This window comes from Orcinus orca, chromosome 8 (assembly GCF_937001465.1).
Source record: "Orcinus orca chromosome 8, mOrcOrc1.1, whole genome shotgun sequence".
Classification (NCBI taxonomy): domain Eukaryota; kingdom Metazoa; phylum Chordata; class Mammalia; order Artiodactyla; family Delphinidae; genus Orcinus; species Orcinus orca.
In genome coordinates, this window is record NC_064566.1 from 88541644 (window position 1) to 88559744 (window position 18101).

Sequence of the window (18101 nt, forward strand, 5' to 3'; positions counted from 1 at the left end):
TGTAAGGTCACTTTGTCCTCTGGAGTCCCTCCACAAACTGGCAGCAGAGGGCGCTGCGACCACAGCCGTGAAAGCTGCTGGGGCCTCTTGGGGCAAACTCTGCCCTCTCTCGCAGCTCAAACTCCTCTGCCTCAAACTTGGGAACGAAGCCCGGTCTCTCCAGCAGCTGTGGGGTGCTGAGCACCGCATCCCAGCTTCCAGTTGCCAGCTTCCAGAGAGCCCCCAGAGGGAGCAGCAACAGGTTGGGCTGTTTTCACGCTTCGCGTCTGGTCCCGGTGCCCACATGCAACTCTCTCCCTTCACTGAGGCTGCGCACCTCCTCAGCACCTGTTCCATCTCCCAGGCCCCAGGTGTCTTAGCCCCACACCCTGCGCCCCTTTGCCACTGCTGCCACGCCCACCCTCATTGCTCTGCAGTGCCCAGGGGGAGCGGGGTGTCCAGTCCCCGAGGCTGCTGTCTCTGGCGGCTACGGCCCCTGCAGGTAAGCAGGCAGGGTGGTCTCTGACCCCAGGCTGCGGAGGCAGCTGCCAGGGCCGCGGAGGAGGAGGCCAGGCGGAGGGGGCACCTGGCAGGCGAGTACGCAGCAAGCCTCAGTCACCAGCTGACGCTCCTTCGCCAAGACCTCGGTGCGAGGCGAGAGCACTGGGGCTCTTTCTGCTCAGCGCTGATGGCAGCGCGGCGGCTGCTGAAGGCGTATTCAGGCTCTAGGCCCACGAAGTCCTCCCGGGCTGGGCGGAACCCAGAAAGGTGTGTACCTGGTGAATCTGAGTCAGGCTGAGTGAGATCTGGGGAGGAGCCATGTGGCTTCTTGGGGTCCCGGGACGGGCCGCACCAAAGTGTCCTTCTTCTATCCCTAGTTGCCCCTCCCTCTGATGGGTCCTCCCTCATCCTCCTGCAGGGAAGTCCCCCAGCTGGACGCTGTGCTGGACCGCCTGTCGCAGGCCGTGCTGCAGGAGGGCCACCGCCTGAAGGCCTGGGGCGTCCTGGGCACCGGCACTGGGGCGGAGCTGCTGCGGCCAGGTGAGCCCTGCTCGCCTTCAGACAGGGCCCCGCCCGCCCCCGCCCCGGAAACCTGGCCCTGTTTTCAGGCGGAAGGAAGGGAGGAGGAAAGCTAAACCAAGTGGAAACCCCCAAGGTTGGGAGGGGCTTCCTGTGCAGCGTCCTGGGCCAAGGTCTGTGTTACAGAAGAGGGAACCTCCAAAATGGGAAGAGCAGAGGAGGAAACAAAAAAACCACCACAAAGTATAGCTTTACATATAAGGTAGCACTTCCTGAGAGCAAAAGCCTGACTGATGAATGCAAAGGCCACGTGTGGAAAATGCTGGACTTACCTGGAAAGGAAGAGAGGGAGAAGGATCCTGCAATATGATGATGTCAGGGTCACATCCCGAATGCGGAGTCCTGACCTGGACTCGGCACAAACACAAGATCGCCTTCCCATGGGGGGCATCTGCTACACCCCCATACCAGGGTGTGGATTGGGTAGGGTTCTCACCAATGCCTTCCAGTCTCCAGCCAAGGGAGCCCCTAACCTGCCAGATGGCCTCAGACCCAGGGCTGAGCAGGAGTTTGCTTTCCTGCAGCCTCAGCAAGCCCTTCAGGGGACGCCGAAGACATCAGCGTGAATCCTGTCACCAAGTTAATGGTCCCTGGCCCCAACTGTGTGATGCTCCCGGCCAGTGGCCACACAGGGCCCATACCCCCTGGCTACTTCATCCACCCTGACACTGGACGTGTGCTGCCCGAGGCTGGAAATCTGGGTTATGATCTGCAGGAAGCTACCCTGGTGCCCACCACTGACTCCAGTTCTGGTGAGACTCTGACCATTACCTAGCCCCAACCCAGCACAGGGCCCACTGGGGCCCTCTGGAATGAACTCCCCAGGGGCACAGCATAGGAGGCAGGGCTCTCTCCTTGGACAGTGGGGCTTGGTGAGCAGCAGAGCAGTGAATGCCTTCTCCCCCCTTCCTCACTTTAACATTCTTGCTGAGGAGGCGCCATGCTGGAGAGAGCTGCCAGGTGAAGGAAAGCGGTGCTCTCTGCCCCTGCCCTGCAGGGCATGCCAACGGGTGTCAGCACCTCCCTCTCTCCCTGTCCAGGTGGCGTCCGAACCTCAGAAGCTGCCATCCTCCCCTATGTGCCCTACCCAACCTGTCCAGCCACACGCTCCCCTCCAGCCACCTGCCTGCCTGTCCTGCAGCCAAGGAGGACATCACAGCTGGGGGCTCTCATGACGGACCCCATAACTGGCATCGAAGTGCCTGTGCTGGCTGTGACTCTGCACCCACAAACGAGGCAGTGGCTCACTCTTGGGGGGACCTACTGCAATCCCCTCACCAAGACCTTGGCCCCTCTAGAGTTGGGGGGCCCCATGGAAGATCCGGTCACAGGAGGCATCTCGCCAATCCTGGGAGTCGGGTTGGATGAAAACACAGGTCTCCTGGCAGCCCTTGGTGCTATCCTTCTGCCTCTCCTCCCTGCCTGGCCTGGCTTCCCAATCCTCTCCTCTCAGCCCCCCAGATCCTCCACGTTCTGGTCTAGTCTGCAAACTCCACCCCAAGCCCGTATTTCCACACTTCATCCTCCCTCTGCCTGTTACCCCCACCTTTCCTCTCCTTCCCAGTTCCCCTCACCCTTTGCCATCTTTGGTGTCCCCCACTGGGGAGAGAACAGAGTTGCTTCTGCAGCAAAAACATAGGGATGTTTTTCAACCAAGAAGGCCATTCCTCCTCCTGCCACCAGCGTGTACTACACATGCCCCCCCCGCCGCCCTCTCCCTCACCCCTCCCCTGCCCTGCCCCTGCAACCTCCACGCGCACCCTGTCACTCACTCTGTCCTGGATCCTGGTTCTCACGTGCCTCCTCTGCCTATATCCCTTCCCTCCTGCTTCCAGGTAAGGTGCTTGCCCTGGGAGGACTGCGAGACACCTCGGGGAACCTCATGATGCCTGGTGACAGCTTTGTGGAGCCACTGAGCAGGAAGCCAGTCTGGCTCCAGGGAGCTTCCCGACAGGAGGGCCAGACTGTGCCCCATACCGGAGGGTCACAGGCCCTGCTGGATGCCAATGTGCTGGTGGCCCAGAGGCGAGTAATTGCAGTGCTCCGGAGGTCCCAGAAGAGGCCAGGGCGGAGGGTACAGGGGCTTCTGGAGACTGCCATCAAGGACATGAGACAGGCGCTGGCTTTGAGTCTGCACCACGTCCTGCAGCAGGCTCGGAGACTGCAGAGACAGCGGGAAGCAGCAGAGAGCATGGAGGCCGGTGGCGGCAGGATAGGTACGTGTTGACCTGGGCCAAAGGCTCCCAGGCCCTGAAATCCCAGGCCCAGAATGACCTGATGCTTCAGTGCCTCTCAGCCAGTAAACCCAGGGACAAGACGACAGTCCCACTGGCCAGGCACACATGTGACCAAAGGAAGAGAGAAGGATTTCGATGACTTCATGCCCCAAGCTCATGCATGGCTTGGCTTTTAATCTGTCTTTTAAGCTCTTGCCAATTCCACTGGGTCTTACGCTTGATGGTTGTAAAGTGCATATTCTCATGTAACTTCATAGGATCCCCAAGCACCATAACATGTTATGACACCCATTTTACATTGCAGGATCTGAAGTCAAGGGAGCTAAGAGACTTGACCACCAGGGTCCCATAGCTAGTTAGCTGCACAGCCAGGCATAAAGCCTGAGTCTCCTGGGTCCTCAGTCCTCTTGTCACTTTCATTCCTGCAGCAGCCTTCGGCTTTCCATTAGTAAACTCAGGAGAGGAGCCCACTCAACTCCTCTACCACCCCATAGCACTAACTAGCACAGGAATTTCAGGGAAAGGAAGTAGGAGTGGCATCTTCCTGGAGCTTGGCTCACTCGCTCTTTCTAGAACCTTCTATCCAGGGTGTGTACAAAAAAGAATCAGGGTTTGGGATCACAACTGACTTGAGTTTGAAGACCTGCCCCACTGTTTATTACCTCTTTGACCTTGGGTAACTTACTAAACCTCGCTCTGCCTCTGTTATAGCATCCTTAAAATGAGGATTAAAATAGTATATACTTCAGAGATTTTGTTGTAGGACCAAATAAAATATAATTTATATGGAGCTCTGAGCTTAGACTCTGGCACATGTAGGTGCTCAAGAATGTTTGTCCCCTTCTTTTCCACCTTCTCAGCCTAGCCTAGAAATTGTTCTCAGCTTCCCCAAAGTCCTGCTGCCACTCAATCCTTCCTTTATGAATTCAAAACGCTAAGTTGGGCCCCAAAGGAAACAAATGCAGTCTTTGCAGGGAAGCCTTTCTAGTCAGAGATGTAGCCCTTTGAGCCTGGAAAGCCCCTCAGTGTGGCACTCGGCCCTCACCTCCTCCTGCCTGTGCCCCCTCCCCCTTGTGTTAGGGATGATGTGCTATCCTGGGACAGCGCTGTGGGTCCCGGTCCTATATGGGATGGAGATTCCAGACCCTGAGGGCTCAGGGCTCATGGTACCCATCCTGGGCATGGAGAATAATGGAAATTCCAGTGATGCCACGCCCCTGGCAGGTTCAATGGAAGATGCCAACGGCAAAGGTAGGAGGGAATTTGGAGCCTCCTAAAGGCCTGGGGGATCAGGAACGTAACTGAAAACCCTGTCAAGCTCCAGAAGGGCACCCCCAGTCCACTCACTCAGGAGCCAAAGAGTGGGGTCATTCTGACACTACCACTAGGGCTGCTGAGGCCCAAAACAGAGGTGCTCAGTGATTCCAGAGCACTGGTACCACAGATCACTTATCCCCTACTGAGAAAACTGGGTCCTTTCAAAGACGAGCGCTTCAGAAACTCTCCACGCACCCTCACCCTCAGGGTCTGCGGCTTCCAGGAAACCCTCTAATCCCGCTCAGAGCCCCTCGAAGGGTGAGCGGATTTCTCAGGCTCCTTTAGCTCCCTCCCAGCTGTGTTTCCTTCTTCCCATGACTGCCCCTTCCTTCTTTCCCCATCACTGGTTCCTGAAGCCGGTGATGGGCTTGGCATCCCACAGGTCTGGTCCCAATTGCAATTGGGGCTCAAGCCGTAGACCCCTTGACTGGGGAACCTGGTCCCGTCATTGGCGCTCACATGGACCCTTCTGCCAGGGTGGTGGTGCCCGTTGTCCAGGTGCTGGAGGCCTTACCTCGGGGAGTAAGAAACCCTGGTCTGGTATGTAGGAGGCGATGACTCTATTTCTTCATTCACTCAGCAACTACATATCAAAAACCTTCTGTGTCTCAGGCACTGTGTTTGGTGCTGAACGCAGAGAGCTAGACAGGGCCCCTCAGGGCACTGGGCAGCTGTAGGTGCCAGCCGTGATCATGGTTTACAAGGGTGTTAAGGGAGCACAGAGGGGGGGCATCTAAATCACGGGGTGAGAGTTCAAGGAGGGCTTCCCTGAAGAGGCAACACTTGGGATGAAACCTGAGGAAGGAGTCAGAGAAAGGCCTCAGGGACCAGCAAGTGCAAAGGTGGCAGGTGTGAGACCACGAAGGTTCCAGGAGAATGAGGAAGGCAGAGGGGCAAAGGCAGCAGGTGGAGCCAATGAAGAAGGTAGGAAACGAATCATGAACAGCCTTGTGTGCCCGGCTGAGGCAAAGAAATGTAACTTATCATGAAAGCCATGGGGAGCCACTGAAGGATTCTAAGTAGACATGTGATATGATCAGATATGAATATTTTCAAGACTGTTAAATTTGGAAAATTTAGAACAATACAAAAAGAAAATAATTACTCAAAATCCTACTACATTTTTTAAAGTATCTAAATAAAGATGCAAGAGCTCCCTCCTCGCCATTCCTCTCTACTCCATCTGCCATCAACAACTACCCCATTTTGCTCCTCTATCCAGACACTACTCACCTCTCCTCCAGTCTCTCCCTCCAAATGCAGCCACTATTAACAGGTTGGCACACCTCCTCCCAGACATCTTTATGCTTGAGTATGTGTGTATATAATCAGCATTCTAGAAAGTTCCCTCTGGTAGCTGTGCAGAGGATGGATGGGAGCAGGGCCAGACTAGAGCATGAAGCCTTGTCAAGAGGTCATGGCAGTAATTCAGCCTTTGGCAGGTTCTCCACTGAAATGAAAATGATCTAGGGTCCTCCCATGCATTCTCAGCCTAGTTGCAATTTCAGAAACAAAGATAGATATGTTATAAAAGATTCTTGGTACAAGCTAAGAAATATAAATTCCAGCCCCCCCCCCCCCACTCATCAGTTCCACAGATGAGTTTGAAGGAGCAATTCGAGGATCTGAGAACTATTTCCTGCTGCCACGTGCCCATCTCCCCTGGCCTCCCAGGAGAAAGGTGGGCAGGGGGCAGGTGACCCTGGAGAGTCCAGGTGTTAGAAAGAGGGAGGGAGGGCCTGGGAGCTTGCAGAAGGTGTGTGGTGATTATTTTTTCATCTACCATCAAGTCGTTTGGCTCACCAAGCTTAGTCACAGATGCCCAGAGTGGGGGAGGCCTAGGTCTCGAAAGGCTTTGGGGTTCTTCAGCCAGACCCCAGGCAGTGAGGAGAAAAAGTGTGTGGGCCCTAAACAAGCTGGACATTGCAGCTGGACACCCTGGAGAAAGAGCTGAGAGCCCGGGAGCAGTACTGGCACCACCAGGGACACGAAGAGGCCCGGCTGGTGGAACACCTGAGCGCCCTGAGCCAGCAGCTGCTCTCCACTCCAGGCGAAGATGTGGGGCAGCAGGTGAGGCCCAGAGGCCCCGCCTCATGGCCTCACCCACCCATCTGCCCAGACTGCACAGGCTCCTCTTGGAAGTGGGGAGCCCTTTTCTCTCCCCAGCCACAGGAATGGAGCCCATCTCAGGGCAGAAAAATCCCAGGATTTCCCAGCCCCAAGCCCAAACTAAGTGTCTCCGCAGGATGGAGGTGGGGGGGAGGGGGGAGGAGCTGGCCCGTGCCCGAGCTCCTGCCTTCCCCTCCACGACGCATCCCTCAGTGCCCCCTGTCCCGCCCCATAGCTGAGGGCTGCTGAGGAGGCCTGCGTGGCCCTGGAGTCCTGCTGCCTGCGGGAGACGGAGAGGAGAGCCGGAGCCCTGAGCAGCCACAGCGGCCCAGAGCGGGTCCTGCTCTCTCAAGGTGGGGAAGCAGCATCCCCGGGGCCCAGATTCCCAGAGCAGAAACCTCCTGGGAGTGGTGCCACCAATCCCAGGTGCCCAGCGGCGGTCCTCCTGCCCTCTCCACGTGCTCCTCTACCTCCCAGGTTTCCAGCCGGTCCCTGGCTCTGACCTGGCATGTTCCCCTGGCTCCAATAAACCACTGTGTCTTTCCTTCTCCTCCCTAACCCCAGAGGTGGCACTGCCATGTGGTCCTTTTCTCTGCCCCTTGCAGCAGACAGGGAGGAGTGGATACAGGAGGCGCAGGTGACTCTGGGCCTGCAGAAAGTCCTGCAGAGTTTAGGACAGGCGGCAGGAAAGCTCAAGCAAGCAGCTGGCCGGCTGAGGGGCCAGGAGGAGGAGATGTGGCTACAGCAGAGGAGGAATCAGAGCCCCCAGGTCTGGGACCATCCCAGGAAGGTGAGGCTCGGAGGCTGACAAGGGGACCCGTGTGAGATAGCACATGTGCCCATGTCATCAGATGTGGCTCTTCAGGACAATTCAAGGATGGCTGGACTCAAGGAGCAGCTGGTAGTCTGGGAGGGGAGCAGGAAGAAAGAGAAAGAATCTCCATTCTACTTGGGGCATTTCATTGTCTGTGTTCTAGGTGATTCGGCATCTCTCCAATGAGCTTCAGGAGGCGGTGAGAGCGAGACAGATCTTCCTGGATAGGGCCCTCGGTCGGTTACAGTACCAACGAGAGCTGAGCCGCCTCCAACTCCTGCACACCCAGGTACTGACCTCCGGACTTGGCCAAGGGGATCTGTATGCCAACTTCTGTTGGGGGCTTCAAAGAGAAGCTCCCAAAGCAGCCACATGGGACATGTAGGAACCAAGCACAGGACTAGGTTCTGACTATTTCATCCTAGATTGTTGCCTCAGGAACCCCTGTGTGTTTGGAGAATTACCCTGGAGACAGATTTTACGGAACAATCGTCACTTCTCCCAGGGACCAGGCTGCTGCCTGCCCGCTGTTGATCCCCTTCCTGAAGAGCCTCACTGCAGCGCTAGTGGGAGCTCAAGGCCATGGCTTAGGATTGGAGGATGGGGGGCCGGGAACAGGTAAGGCTGGTCACGGGTCCAATGTTCCCTTCTGCTGCTAATGCTGATCATGTTTTGATAAGTTCTAAGACTATAATCAGAGCTTCAAGCTCCATAAGAGTGTGGCCATGGTAGCTTCTTTAGGAAGAACATAAAGAAACCCAACGTGGGCTTCCCTGGTGGCGCAGTGGTTGAGAGTCCGCCTGCCGATGCAGGGGACACGGGTTCATGCCCCGGTCTGGGAAGAGCCCACATGCCATGGAGCGGCTGCGCCCATGAGCCATGGCCGCTGAGCCTGTGCGTCCGGAGCCTGTTGCTCCACAACAGGAGAGGCCACAACAGTGAGAGGCCCACGTACCGCAAAAAAAAAAAGAAAAAGAAACCCAACGTATCAGTTATACACTGCCGTGTAACAAACTATTCCAAAATTTTGTAGCTTAAAGCAACAAACATTTATTATCTCACAGTTTCTGTGGGTCAAGAATCTGGGTGCAGCTTAGCTGGGAGCCTCTGGCTCAGGGTGTCATACAGGCTACAATAAGGTATCATCAGGCCAGGGCTGCCGTCATCTCAAGGTTTGACTGCAGAGTCCAAGTTCACTCTTGTGGCTATTGGCAGACCTCAAGTCCTCACTGGCTTTTGTCCAGAAACATCAATTCCTTGCCACATGGACTTCACAGGGCAACTCACAACACAGTAACTGTTCCTTCAGAGCAAGTGAGAGAGGGCCAAAAAAAGGAAACTACAGGTTTTTTTGTATCCTCATCTCACCACTTTTGCCATATTCCATTCATTAGAAGCAAATCAGTAGATCCAACCCACACTCAAGCGGAGGGGATTACACAAGGGCATGGATACACATGGGGGATCACGGGGGCCATTGTAGAAGCCACATACCACACCTGTTGCTACGTCTAGCTCTTTTTGTCTTTGGCCACAGTCCTGTGCCCTTATTCCCGACAGCTACTCTCTTCTCCTCTGTTCAGATGCAGATAAAGTTGATGTCACATGGACCTCACCACTCTTCTCCACCCTGAGAAAACTAGATATCAGGTCCCAAGCTCACAAGGACGGAGCTGAACTGCAAGGACAGGTGCATCACAGACGAGGTAATCTCCTTCCCCTGGGAGCTCTTGTTTAGAATTATCACGGCGCACTGAAGGTATTCAATGGTGTAACCCCTAGGTCTAGGAGTATCAGAACCCTGCCTTGCCAATCATCCCTTTCTCCCCATCCATATCCTAAGATTCCCAAGGGATTTTTCCATATGAGGAATAACACATAGAAATCAAAGTCCCACTGTAATAATAACTTGGCCAGTTCCCCCAAAGGGAATTCCTAAAGGCCCTCTATCCCCCCACTGAACACTGAATCTAAATCTTGGGATTTTACCCCATCCACATGTTACGAGGAGTTAATGGAAAAGTGGGATACACAGGGAGATAGACAGAGGAGACAGAGAAAGACGACCTTGCCCCAGAAAGAGACTCCAAATCACTTTACCAAAACCACCTCCTTGAAATTGGAAAGAGAAAGTGGCTGGCTTGAACTGAAGACTTGGGTCTGTTTCAACTCACCTACCTCCCAAGTGGGAGAAGATGAACAGGAAATGAATGTAGGCCTTTCAGGGGACCATGATGCAGGCCACTAGTAAGCACAGTTCCAAAAAAATCTTTGAATTTGACTAGGGGTCAGCCAACTATTGCCCACAGGCCAACTCCAACCTGCTATCTATCTTTGTATGGCCCACAAGCTTAGAATGGTTTTACATTTTTAAATGATTAGGAAAAAATGTCAAAAGAAGAATAACATTTCTATGGAGTGCTTTACAATATATCATGTGCTATTCTAAATCTTTGGTTATGTTAGCTCATTAAATCTTTATGACAATGCAGCCAAGTAAGTACTATTAGTCATTTTATAGTTAAGGAAACTGAAGCTTCTGAATAGGTCAAGCAAGCAGTGAAAAATTGTATTGCTATTGAGAAGTTCAGCTGGAATTCAGTCCCAGAGAGTCTCACCCTGGAGCCTGTGCTCTTAACCTGCTTCCCCATATGAAAAATTATCCAATACTGTAAAGGCAGTGCAGAAAGGGAGATGCAGGCAACATTTTCTGCTGAGTTCCCTGGAGGGTAGATCACTGTATCAGAGAAGCAAGGGAAGCCTTTGTAATGGAATAAAGCCACATTTCTACCCTGATGATAGGGAACACTCAATCTGAACCCCAATTTTGTCTCTTGGCTGGAAAACCTAAAATATTTACTTTTTGACCCTTTACAGAAAACGTTTGACCATTCTCAATATTAATTCTGTCTCCCCTTGGGATAAACTAAGAAGAATATGGGCAGAGAGGTGGGCCCTCCTTTGAGAGTTCCCACCACTACTTCAATTTTCATTGTCTTATATTTGACTTTATAATGTTGAAAGCAATTTTGTATACATTGTCTTGTTTACACCTGGTAACCCAAATTCTGATTCTGTAAGACAGTAGAATTTTTTTTATAGATGAGAGAACTGATAGTCAAAGTCGTTAAGTGACTTTCCCAGGGTCTTACAGAACATGGACCAGAACCCAGGTCCTCTGACTGCTAGCTCAGCATTCTTTCCTGAGAATTTCCTGAGTGTTTACTGTGTGTCAGTTCCTGTTCTGAGTACATTACATTTAATGCTCCAAACAACCGTATGAAATAGAAGAAAGTCTGTCGCCATCTTTTCTGGACCCTCATTCTGTTGTTCTGGAACCTCTGTTCCTAATGACTGGAAGTCAATTGCTTTTCCATGACAACTGGCAGGACAGCCTGATCCACAGTGTATATACAGCACTGGAGGATGGATGGATGGATACAAATACACCTTTTCCTGAGCTGAATTATGTTGTTTTTGTTCTTTTCATTAATATATCATTACTGTATGCAAAAGTCAGTGAAATCTTACTGTTTTCTCTTGATCTCTGCAGCCCCCAAAACCTCTTTGCAGGATCTCCCAAAACCTCAGATAACGCAGAAGGAAGAGCTGACAACTGTGCAATCCGCAGACCTCTCTGCCAGGGAGTTTGTGGTTTACCAGCATGGCCTTTCCATCCTGCATCTCCTCATCCCACAGCTTCATGTGAGTCTGGTTCTGGTCGCTCTGTGGAGCAGTCATCCCTGGAGCCAAGAAGGTCAGGGTCACCAGGAAGGAGGCTTTGAGGTGTGGATATTCCTTAGAATGAAGCACTCAGAACAGGGAACTTTCTAAGTCTCCCCTTTAAGGAGAATGATAGGAGTCATTTTACCAATCAAAAGTCTAATCTCTCAAATGATAGAATAATATGTAGAATGAATTAGGTACTTTGTACATGACAGAAAATGTTCTATTAGTTTGCATGAATTAACTCATGTAATCTTCACAAAAACCCTATGGCACTGATGTTATTTTTTTTCTCATTTTAAAACTGGTGGAGGGGGGCGCGGGGGAGATACAGAATGGTTGAGTAAACTTATCCAAGAGCACACAACCAAAAGGGGAGAGCCAGGTTAGAATCCAGGCACCATGGCCTGAGAGCCCTCATGCCTGACTGCCACTTTACCTCTGTTTAGACAAGTAGTAAATCAATGCTTGTAGTTAGCATAAATTTCAAACACTGAGTTAAATACTCCTTCCACTTTCTTGTAGTCTATACTGAATCCACTTATCCTGTTACAATTTAAATTGATGTCTCAATGCATTGACTTCCCTTTCTTGGTTGGTGCTACATAACTGAGCTACATGAGAATTTTTTAGCAAAAGGGTGGGTTTTGTTTTTGTTTGTTTTTTATTCTTTTCAGGCTCCAGAAATCACCCTGCAGATTGCTTCTCGTCTTCCTGCCATGGAAGCCTCAGACAATGCCTTCCAAGGTTCCTTCTTCTATCAGGTGCTTCAAATTCCCAGTCTCAGATGCGGAGTTTGTAGAATTCTAGGGTCTAGTAAAGAGAGACAGAAGCAAAAAGAACAGATGTAATAGAACATTTTTCTCTCTCAAGTCCTCACATATTTTATTCCCTCTAGGTAATGTCATTTAGGTAAGGCATAATAAATGTCCCCATGTAAGAGCTTTCTCTAATTAGTGAAATGACTATGTCCTGGCTTGTGCCCAGAGAATCATAATGGCTTTGTGCCCATTAATGAATCTCTGTCCTTATCAAAGCGGGTGGTTCCAGACTGGTGTTTCCCGTAAGAGTCATGGTCCCAGCTCAGGAAATCCTGCACATTCAGCATCTTTCTGCAGAGAGGGATCTAAATTGTTCCTGTCCTGGTAGTTCCTCAAATATGTAGACTGGCAGTGCCTTGGTGGAACTCTCAGCTGGTATATATCGACCTTAAACACTATGACAGTAAACAATGATTGTGAGAGGGGAACTGCTAACCAATGTTAGAGGACTAGTAAATGGCTTATACTTGACCAGTAGGTTGTTAGGGGATTTAATAAAACCAAAAATTACTCATATATGATATTCTCCAGGCATTAATTTACTTGATCCTCAGGGCAATCTATGAAGTAAGCAAGAATTTAATCCTTTCTTAATGATGGGGAAACAAACTCAGGATTCATTGAGTGCTATGTGCCAGGCACTTGGCCATATGCCTTACATGCATTATCTCATTTATAACTTATAGCACCCTAACCCCAAGGTAGGGGGTGTCGTTTCCATTTTGTGAATTAGGAAATTGAGACCCAGGGAGGCCAAGTAACTTGCCGGAGATCACAGTGTGGCAAGAGTTGAAACTCAAGTCTGGGTGTATTTGACATCAAACTTTTTAAATCACTAGTCTGTGCTGCCATCCACAGCTAATTCCAGAAATTGACCTCAGACAGTCTGATTCCAAATCATCTAAGGCTTTTCCATGCCAACCTATTGCCTCTGAAGAGAATGAACAAGGAGTTATTTCAAATCAATTAGGCAAGACAGGAGATTTGAGAACCTGATTACAATAATGGCACAAAAGACAAAGAAAGCCTGAGAGCCCTGAGAAGGCAATGCTTCTCAAACTCTGGTCCTTGGATCTCCTGCATCAACCACCTGGGGAGTTTGGTAAAAATGGAAATGGTGAGCCCACAGAACCAGAAATTCTGGGATGGGCCCCCAAAATACAATCACTCCTAGGTGATTCTTATTCACACTAAAGTTTGAGAACCACTGAGTAAAGAAACAGTAATTGGAGGACATTGATAAAAAAAGAGATATATGGGGCTTCCCTGGTGGTGCAGTGGTTGAGAGTCCACCTGCCAATGCAGGGGACATGGGTTCGTGCCCTGGTCCGGGAAGATCCCACATGCCGCGGTGTGGCTGGGCCCGTGAGCCATGGCCGCTGAGCCTGCAGGTCCGGAGCCTGTGCTCCGCAACGGGAGAGGCCACGACAGTGAGAGGCCCGCGTACAGCAAAAAAAAAAAAAAAAAAGAGATATATTAATAATTTTTCTCTGAATTTCCAAGTTTGTTTTCTGTAAGCTAGGGGTAGCAAAAAAATTGGGAGACAGATTTATTGGGAAAATGATTTATTCAGAGAGTTGAGCTAAAACGATCATTTTTCCCTTGACCTTTGAATCTTCCCTTCAGTAAATTTTCATTAAGCCCAGGGAGTCCGTGACTTTATGATTCCCAAAGTTGTTTTAGATCATATAAAACTAGAAAAAGAAAAGAGGCGGTGGAAATGTTCCCCAAGGTTGACCTCTCTGTGTTTGGGTATTTTCTCCACTCAGAGTGCTGAAAACACACTGTTCGTTAGGAGAGAGTGTTTGGCATCAGTGGGAAGTTTCGTTCTGCTGTTGATCCACTGCCTGGCCCACATCGCGGTCGATGACCTCCAACAGGACTCCAACCCCACCTTCCTGAGGTCATTTTACAAGGTATTTATAGCATGCACAGGCGTTTTGCTTCTCCTCCTCTGTGACTCACGCCCCATTCCCCAGGACAGTACGTGCTATGAGCTTTGCAACATTTCAAATCTACTTAAGTCCCACTGGCGGCCTTTGGTTCCTACTGCCTTTCCCAATCAAATTTCCTGTGGCAGCATATGATAGAATGCATGCACCACTCTAAGAGTTCTGGAGAGAAGTGGTCTTCCTATGAGAACAGCATCACAGCTTTCTGTGGATGTTTCGTTGTCAACACTTGGAGCCTCAGCAGAATTACAAACGATAATAGTAACCCGTGGTGGGGGCAAGTAAAGATGATAAATCTCAAGCCCCATTTTTCTTTCAACTATTACTTTAAAGCTTTGATAGCAGTTGCCTGGAAGCTGAACTGATATGCCCACCTCACCTTTTCCTTGACCAGGGGTTGAAGGCCTATTTCAGGGAAGCATTCTCTATCACTCTGCGAATGTCAGCAGTTTCCCAGGACAGTAAGCTTGGCCAAAGCATAAGCGCTATTCTGCTGGGAGAGCAGCCCATGTCTGAAAGAGGAAGAGATCTTCTCTCTAAACTCATTGAAAGGAAACATGAGTCTCACTTGGAGCCAGAGTCATCAGAGGAGGTAACTGGCTTTAACTTGTGTAGCACATGTTTTTAAAATTGACTCCTTCACAGAGTAAATGCCTCAGTGTATGACCTATTCATATATTTCTGGCCTCCCTAGGTGGTACATTGCCTTGACACTCAGGCTGCTTCTCAAACCACATATGACAATATTTTTTAAATCCTATATTCTGCAGGGCAGACAGTGGGGACCTGGCTCGTGGGGATTGCAAACATGGCTCCACAGTTAATTCATGTCCTACTAACATATTATCAATAAGTAAGCAGAATTCCATCTATAAAACTCACTGTGACTTAGAGATTAAATTCAGATGCCCAAGTGGTAGCCTATTTACCCAGGCTTACTGTGTGCTGTTTTCTGTGCAAGCTTGACAATGGTATTCTTTTTTTTTTTAAGAAGATGTTGGGGGTAGGAGTTTATTAATTAATTTATTTATTTTTGCTGTGTTGGGTCTTCGTTTCTGTGCGTGGGCTTTCTCTAGTTGTGGCAAGCGGGGCCACTCTTCATCACAGTGCACGAGCCTCTCACTATCGTGGCCTCTCTTGTTGCGGAGCACAGGCTCCAGACGCGCAGGCTCAGTAGTTGTGGCTCACGGGCTAGTTGCTCCACAGCATGTGGGATCCTCCCGGACCAGGGCTCGAACCCGCGTCCCCTGCATTAGCAGGCAGATTCTCAACCACTGCGCCACCTGGGAAGCCCTGACAATGGTATTCTTAATACTTATTAAGCACTTTTCTAAGGATATTATCTCAGCTTTTTTTTTTTTTTTTTTTTTTTGCGGTACGCGGGCCTCTCACTGTTGTGGCCTCTCCCGTTGCGGAGCACAGGCTCCGGACGCACAGGCTCAGCGGCCATGGCTCACGGGCCCAGCTGCTCCGTGGCATGTGGGATCCTCCCAGACCGGGGCACAAACCTGTGTCCCCTGCATCGGCAGGCGGACTCCCAAACACTGCGCCACCAGGGAAGCCCTATCTCAGCTTTTTAACTATTAAAATATAAAATTTAAATCTATGAACTTCCACTAAAAGACCGTCTTCCACTAAAGGTCAATTCATTCTTGAGTTATAAATAAGAACATATTCTTTTTTTCATTATGTATGTAAGACTTCATAAATTTCAAGGCTTATATATATATATATATATATATATATATATATATACATGTATGTCTCATTTGAGCCATGCAGCAATCCTGCAAATAGGTACCATACATATTTTTACTCACATTTTGTATTTAAGGGGAAATTAAGCAATTTGCCCTCAACCATACAGCTATTTGTAGTGGTGGATCTGAGACTAGATTCTAGATCACCTGACGCCTAAGGAAATATTCCATATACATCTCCCTGTAATCAAACCTCCATTAGTTACTAAGTCAGATTTATTTGTGGTTGTTGGAGGTGATGGTGATGTTGGTCAATTCTCTAACCTCACCTAACAGCAGCATTTGACAATATGATTACTTTCTCCTCCTCCATCTACCTTCTTTACTTGGCTCCCAGGACACCGGCCTCCTCTGGTTTTCCTCCTGCCTCGATGACTGTTCCTTGTCACTCTCCTTTGCTGGTCGCTCCTCTTCTCCCTGGCCTCTTAATGTTGGAGGGACAGGATTCAGTCCTGTCTTCGTCCCTTCTATATTCACTCCCCTCAGGGATCTCCTCTAGTGATCTAGCTTTAAATCCCACCTATATGTCAACAACTCTCAAATTTCATCTCCAGCCCTGACCCAACTCTCTAACTCAACTCATATATCCAGCTGCTTACTTACCATCTCCACTGGGATACCTAGTCAGTATCTCAAACTCAACATGCCCCAAACCAATCTTCTTTCCAAACCTGCTCCACTTGAAACCTTCCCCATCTCTGTTGATGGCAACTGTGTTCTTTTGATTTTTCAGGCCAAAGTCTTCTCTTCAGGCCAAACCTGTCTCTCTGTTACATACACCCCCAACAAACCCGTCAGGATATTTTTCAGAAACTCTTTCTTCACAAACTCCTCCTTCAAGTTATCCATAATCTAACCACTTCTCATCACCTGTGCTGCTACCAGCCTGGTGCAAGGCATCTCTTGCCTGGGCTGCCATCAGACTCACTAACCGATCTCCCTGAGTCCAACCTTGCCTCTCTTCAGTCTGTTCTCAGCATAGTCCCATAGTCATCCTATGAAATTGAAAGTTGGGACTGCTCAAAGTCCTGCTGTGGTCCCCATTTCACTAGGGTAAAAGCCAAAGAAGCCAAGTCCCCCTTGTGTCTCACCCCCTCACCTACTACTCTTCCCCTCATTCATTCAACTCCAACCACACTTCCCTCCTTGCAGTTCTTCAGACACACCAGGGACACTCCCTTCTTAAGGGTTCCCTCTGCCTGCAATGTTCCTTCCTCCAAGGCAGTATCTCCCAACCAGGAGCAATTTTATCCCTGGCTGGACATTTGGCAATGTCTGGAGACACTTTTGATTGTCTGACTCAGAGGAGGTGTGTGCTACTGTTAGCTAGTGGGTAGAGGCCAAGGATGCTTCTAAACATCCTACAGTGCACTGGACAGCCCCACAACAAAAAAATCATCTATCCCCAAGTGTCACTAGTGCTGAGGTTGAGAGACCCTGGTCTAGGCCTGACTCCCTTGCCTCCTTCATGAATTTGTTCAAGTGTCGCCTTCTTAATGACTACCGTGGCAACCCTGTCTTAATCTGCAACCCTCTTTACCTGTTCATCAGCTTTTCCTTACTCTGCTCTACTTTTCTTTATCCTATATCATGTCCTAATGTACTACATAATTTACTTACATTTGGTTATTGATTTTCTTCCCGTGCTAGGATGTCAGCTCCATGAGGGTAGAGTTGTTTTCTTTGCTTTTTCTGCTATAGCCCATGTGCCACTCTAGGAACAGGCTTTCAATATATTTACTATGCTATTGAATAGATTTATATGAACCCTGATGCTATGTAGTAAAACATTTCAATCTACCAGAGCTAACTAGGAGGCAGATAATAGCAAACATTACACACTTGCCACACGTCAGATGTTCTGCTGGGAGTTTTACATGCATTATCTCATTTAATCTTCCCCATGCCCTTACAGGGTAGATGTTACTTTTATTCCTAACTTATAGATGAGAAATCTTCTGAGGCTTAGAAGTATTAAAAACAAATTTTCCTGGGCTTCCCTGGTGGCGCAGTGGTTGAGAGTCCGCCTGCCAATGCAGGGGACACGGGTTCGTGCCCCGGTCCGGGAGGATCCCGCATGCCGTGGAGCGGCTGGGCCCGTGAGCCATGGCCGCTGAGCCTGCGCGTCCGGAGCCTGTGCTCTGCAACGGGAGAGGCCACAACAGTGAGAGGCCCGCGTACCGCAAAAAAAAAACAAAAAAAAAAACCAACTTTTCCAAGACAGAGATAGTTGTGGAGCTGGGATGTTAGTACTCTGCCAACCACCATCTATGGAGAGGTCTCATTTTATTTTAATAGCAGAACTG

General features: G+C 49.9%; 1 protein-coding gene across 1 annotated transcript in view; it reads right to left on the reverse strand.

Moving 5' to 3' along the window:
* Positions 1 to 11770: 11770 nt before the first annotated feature.
* The window catches only part of BTG4 (BTG anti-proliferation factor 4), a 47105-nt gene continuing 40774 nt past the window's right edge, over positions 11771 to 18101 (reverse strand). Inside the window, exon 5 of the mRNA XM_004273430.3 lies at positions 11771 to 12068. Within this exon, the coding sequence (XP_004273478.1) occupies positions 12032 to 12068 (37 nt within the window). The 3' untranslated portion in view covers positions 11771 to 12031. The remainder of the gene's footprint in view (positions 12069 to 18101) is intronic.